Genomic DNA, 5,487 nt, shown 5'->3' with positions numbered 1-5,487 from the left:
ATATATTAGTAGGGTGCGGTGGCACTTGTCTGTACACCCAGCAGCTTGGGAGGCTGAGGCAGGAGGATGCAAGTTCAAGGTCAGACTAGGCAATCTACTGAGATCCTGCCTCAGGAAAAAAATAAGAGGGGCATGGGCTATTGATGTAGCTTTAGTGGCAGAGCACTCACCTAGCATGTGCAAGGCCCTAGGTTCAATCCCCAGAACCAGGGGCAAAAGAATCCCAAAAAACATAAACATGAACAAGATGGTCCCCAAAACTGGAACAATGCCAAGCAGCCAGCAAGTGACTGCTATTTTAGTGTGGAAATGGGATACATATTTCTTTTTACTACTTCACTGTTTTTAGCTTAAAGGCAGCTAAAGATTTAACTTGATCTTGTGAAAACAATTCTCCCACACAGGCTACATCCTGATTTGGACTGAAGGGAAAAGGACTGCTACTAATAATAGCATCCAAGTTCTTGCTTATCACCCACATTGTCCTGGGGTGCATTCCTGCCCTAGGTGGCCTGGAGAATATCCCAGAGGGCAAAGTCAGTAGGTTGGGGTTCCTTTCCTGTGTCCCCAGATATCCTGAGAGCTCAGCAGCAGCAGATAGGGGAGAACCCCCTAGGGGTGGCAGGCGGGAAGGGCTGGGGGCGCAGGCCTCTGCCTTGTCCCTGCCTGTTGCCTGGATCCTAGCCACACTGTCCCGGCCCCAGCTCACCGTAGGTCAGGCCTGTCAGGAGCAGCAGCAGCAGGAGGAACCAGAGGAAGGTCCTGAGGGACGAGAAACGCCTGGATCGGGAAGGCACACAGGAGCGCAGATGTGAGGGGATGGCTGGGGCCTCTGCGACACCCCAGCAAGTCCCTCAGACTTTCTCCTGTGCCCTGAACTAGAACTGAGGGCGACAACCCTTAAACTTCTCATGGAACCAGGGCCAGAACGGATGCCATAGCCTTCTCTTCAGGGTGGCAGGGGCAATTTTGACTATGCATTTTACTGATATTATTAATAATGGCACACCTAAACATTTTAATAGAGATCTCCTATAAATATAAAAGAGCAAATATAGAAATGTAGAAAAACTATGTAACTCCCTAAACAAACAATGTTTGCTTTCAGAACCAGCAGACTGTTTCTGTGCCACGAACCTGACCCTGCCCTGAGTCTCAGCAGAGCCAGCTGCCCACCCTGACCACAACGATGCCAGTCCAATCTTCTTTCTTCTGCCTAAGGGCCAGGTTCCCAAATCCTGGTTCCGTGGTTTGGGAACTTGGGAGACGAAGAAGAGTGGGAAAACTCTGGGGTCTGGGCTGTCACGGGCCCAGGAAGGAAGATGAACTTTCTAGGGCCCCATTCACTTCAGGGCTGAGCACGGAGATAAGGCCACTGAAACTTAGAAGTGGCCAGGCTGGGTGGTGCTCAGTAGGAAGCATCCAGGCAGAAATAATAACCTGTGTTGCCGAGTCCTGCCCCACAGGGCTATGGATTCAGGAGCAAAACCTGCTCTGGGGACCCCTCTGTCAGGCAGGATGGGCACTGGGGGTCCCTTCCCAGCTCACTGATAAAAGCTACAGGTAAACTGGGGAAACCTTTGGAAAAATGACCACATAGAGGCTTGATGTTTTATTGGTCCCAGGGCTTCTGACTGATCCATTGTCGGGGCTGTGGTCTCACTCACCTGGTTAAAACAAAGACATCCAGGAGCGAGGCTGCTGTCGTCAGGCGGTACCAGGTGGTGCCAACCCACCAGTAGAGAAGCCTGAAGAGCCGGCCTAAAAAGTGTCCATTGAGCCTGGTTAGCATGCTGCCATCTCTCCATCTGTGGTCCTCCTTGTCCCACTCCCAGCACCTCTGTCCTGTCCCATAGTGGCCCAGTTCCAATCCCACCTGTCCATGCTGCCCACACCCTCTGGCCTGCTCCATAGTTGCCTCTCCCAGCCCAGTGCCTATTCTAGGAGCCCACAGAGATGGGTAAGAAGTTACTGCTGCAGAGTGGAAGTAACCTAGCATGTCTAGCTAGCACTCACCTGGAAAAGTGACCACCGTCCAGACAAAGGAGCCTGCCCGAGAGACCACGTTCCCTAAACTTGACCCTGAACTATGCTGGTCCATGTCTGAGTAGCCTGCAGGGAATGGTGAGAAGAATCCAGTCAGCTTGGGGTCGCTTTTAACATTTTTTTTTTTTTTTTGAGACAGGGTCTTACTATGTAGCTTAGGTTGGTCTTGAACTCACTATGTAGCCCAGGGTGGCCTCCAACTCACAGTGATCCTCCTGCCTCAGCCTGCCGAGTGCTGGGACTACAGGCATCTGCCACTATCCGTGGGTGGAGTCACTTTTAAGATGCTTAGGGACATGAAGCCTGTTACCTGAGCTGAGGCCATACAGCTGCCTTCTACTTTGTGTCCCCAGAGCATCACATGGGCCTGGCACACAGTAGGTCAGGAAATGTTTGTGGAAAAAATGCAACGGGAGGTTTCTGATACTTTTCTTTTGCGGGTGGTCCTGGGGATCGCACTCAGGACTTTGTACTTACAAGGCAGGCGGCAGAAGCACTGAGCTAAATGCCTAATTCAGTTTCTGACATTCTCTTTCCTACCAGAGCTTTTCCTCACTGAAGATCCCTCAACCCACTGACTAGAATCAGACAAAGGGGAATCACCCACGTGCCTCACAAACAACTACTGAACACCTGCCATGCTCAGAGCCCCATGTTAAACTGCTGCAGTGAGCTGAACCCAGAAGTGTTGGCCTCGGGTGGGGTGGAGCAGATGGACAAGTACTTGAAAGTCACAGGCCAGGCTCAGAGAGTTCTGGGCACAAGAGAGGTGCCCACACCAGGCTGTGAGGGGCTTGTCACACACTGTGCTTTCTTGTGCTCTTGGGGCGCTCCCTGCCCACACCCACACATTTTCTGGAATGAGCTGGGGAGGGAAGGTGCCACTTACCTGCGAAGTCGTCCTCGGAAGAGTAGCCGGAAGAGGAACCCAGGAAGTCCTCGGTGGCCTTGCTCTCCGCCAGCCCGTTGGCCTTGCTGCTCTCCGTGCCACCGGTGCCCCTCCTCCTCCGTACACGCAGGTCCTCACCTGCCAGGCAAGAACAAGGTCTCTGCTGAGGGGTGTTCATAGGGGGACACTGTGGAAGAGCTCAGAGGGGGACAAGCCCCGAGGGGAGGGTTCAGGTCACTCACCCCAGTAGGGTTCACTGTGCAGGTGGTCGTCGAGGAGGGCGCTCCTGGCGAGGGACGCGGCCCGGGGGCTGCCTATGTAGGATTCCCGGACCACGGACTCGCTGTAGTAGGAGGTGTGCGTGTCAGAGGAGGGGCCCAGCTGCGGTGCTGGGGACATGCGCTTCATGTTGCTGGACTTCCTCTTCAAGGACCTGTGGGTCAGCCATGAGGGGAGAGGCAGGGAGCAGAGAGGTGAGCTGAGCCAGGGAGCGGGGCCCTGACACCCCTGCCATTGATAGCGTGGGTTGGCCTTGTTGCTATGCAACCAAGAACCAGCTCTACTGGTGAGGTTTCCCCGCTGGTGTTCGAGATTAAACCGAGTCTTGCACATGCTAGGCAAGCACACAATCACTGAGTTACAGCCCAGCCCTAGTTATTTTCTCTGTTCTTTTTATCTCTAAATCTCAGAGGCCAGCTCATCAGTTAGGGATGGAGCTAGCATTCAAACCTAGGGCTCTAACATCAAAGCCAAAAGTTTTCTCACCCTTCTGAGTGGATTAGTAATTTTGACAACCCATGGAAAACTCGGATGACCTGACCTCCCAGCTCTGAGCTAGCCAGTGTCTTGGCCGCGCATTTGCAAGGGGGCAGGACACCAAGGTGGTGAGTCTGGACCAGCTGTGGGTCTCCGGAGACCACGCCCATCCAGAGCGGAAGGGGTTCCTGTAAGCCTCTCTTGCAGTTGGGGATTTCCAGCCTGGTGTGTGTTTGAAGCTGCCTCTCCCCACTTCCTGTTCTCTAATCGTGAGGGCAGCAGCACCAGCACAAGCTTACAGTGGGTAAAGAAGGGGGAGCTAGGCACTGCACCTCAAAAGACAAAGAACCCCCTTAGGCAAGCTCAGGCATCTACAACCCTAAAGGCTGCAGGGGGGAGGTACAGGGCTGGTGAGTCCCTACCTCAGAGGGCTGTCCTTAAACAGGGTGCTCTGGCTCCCAGCCACTGAGCTCCCTCCGCTGCTGCTGCTGCCGCCGTCATCATCGCCCTGGGAGTAACGCGTGAGGCGCTGGCTTCGTCGTGACATGTTGAGGTGGGATGCGGACCCTTTCCCTAAAAAAAAAGGATGACACATTTTTTTCTTCTTTTCCCTTATTTGTAGATGGGGAGGAGAGGAGGGGGTGAAGGGAGGGCAGGGGTAAGGGGAAAAAATGAGAAGCAAGACTTGTCATGTAGAGGTACAAGATCCCAACAATGAATTTAACTGTACTGTATCCCTAAAATGTACCAATAAACTCAATTAAAGCTGGGAAAAAAAAAAAAAAAAGGATGACACATGAGGCTTGGGACTGTCCCAGGTCCTCCCCGCAGAAGGTGGGGCAGAGGCCTGGCTGCAGAGGGCAGATCCCTATGCAAACTGATGCCCGGCTACTATCCCTGCCCTGCCCAGGGCTCACTTAGCCACCGTGGAGGAGCCTTCACTGAGCACCCGAGAGCCTAGAATGGGCTTCCTGGTGCGCAGCAGAGAGCCCTGTACAACAATAGCCACCTGAAAGGTGAAAGGCAAATGCCTAAGTCATTGCTGCCTGGCACACTCTCCAGCCCAGGCACCTGCCATGCTGCCCCCTCTTTCAAGCTGCCCAGCCTCAACTCCACTTTCCTAGATGGTGCTGCTTCCTTTTCCTCCTGAGAGACTCACTGGTCCAGGACCCCAGTCACCTGACTCCAGAAACCCTTTCCTAGGAACCCATCCACACTGTGACCATCTGTACCCCCTCATCAATGACACTGTGAGGTCACATCTTGATGTGACAGTAAGACACCGTGTTAAACACCTACTATTCCCCTACGTGTGTCTCCAACCAGCTTGGAGGGCATCACACCTCCCATCTACACAAGTAGAACCCGGGAGGTGGGTACCTCGCCCACCCTCACCCAGACTGAGTGACAGCCAGAACTGAGGGCAGACCTGAGTGGTTGCAGGGCTTGGGTCTTTCTACTCCTCCAAAAAGGTTTCAGGACACTTCAGAAATGAGTTGTAGGTCCCAGCTAGAGTCATACAGCTGCCACACATGCCCAGAGCAAGGCTGTGCACTGTGTGGTTGTGTAACAGACATTTGTTAACAAACTGATATGATGGGGAGGTAGAGGAGACGTGTGGCATTACAGCTGGTCACTCCGTGGCACAGAAATTGATAATGAAGCAAAGGAGGCCAAAGTGAAAAGACCTGGCCAGCATTCTACCACATGAGGAAGATTAATAAACATCTTAGCTCTACAAGTCCAAATCTCAGATTACCAAGGTGAGCAGTCTTATTGTAGCACTGTGACCGGTA

At 53.1% G+C, this 5,487-nt stretch overlaps 1 protein-coding gene across 1 annotated transcript in view; it reads right to left on the bottom strand.

The window, feature by feature from the left end:
- The window catches only part of Sun2 (Sad1 and UNC84 domain containing 2), a 16,072-nt gene extending 11,788 nt beyond the window's left edge, over positions 1-4,284 (bottom strand). Inside the window, exons 1-6 of the mRNA XM_010612841.3 lie at positions 4,114-4,284; positions 3,178-3,368; positions 2,936-3,073; positions 2,017-2,112; positions 1,668-1,761; positions 710-780 (exon numbers count right to left, since the gene is read on the bottom strand). Of these exons, the coding sequence (XP_010611143.1) occupies positions 710-780; positions 1,668-1,761; positions 2,017-2,112; positions 2,936-3,073; positions 3,178-3,368; positions 4,114-4,238 (715 nt within the window). The 5' untranslated portion in view covers positions 4,239-4,284. The remainder of the gene's footprint in view (positions 1-709; positions 781-1,667; positions 1,762-2,016; positions 2,113-2,935; positions 3,074-3,177; positions 3,369-4,113) is intronic.
- Between the last annotated feature and the right edge of the window lie 1,203 nt (positions 4,285-5,487).

Source organism: Fukomys damarensis, unplaced genomic scaffold (assembly GCF_012274545.1).
Source record: "Fukomys damarensis isolate Sample0158 unplaced genomic scaffold, DMR_v1.0_HiC HiC_scaffold_19, whole genome shotgun sequence".
Lineage (NCBI taxonomy): Eukaryota > Metazoa > Chordata > Mammalia > Rodentia > Bathyergidae > Fukomys > Fukomys damarensis.
Note: the sequence above shows the minus strand (reverse complement) of the source record. Positions and strands in the feature narration are given on the sequence as shown.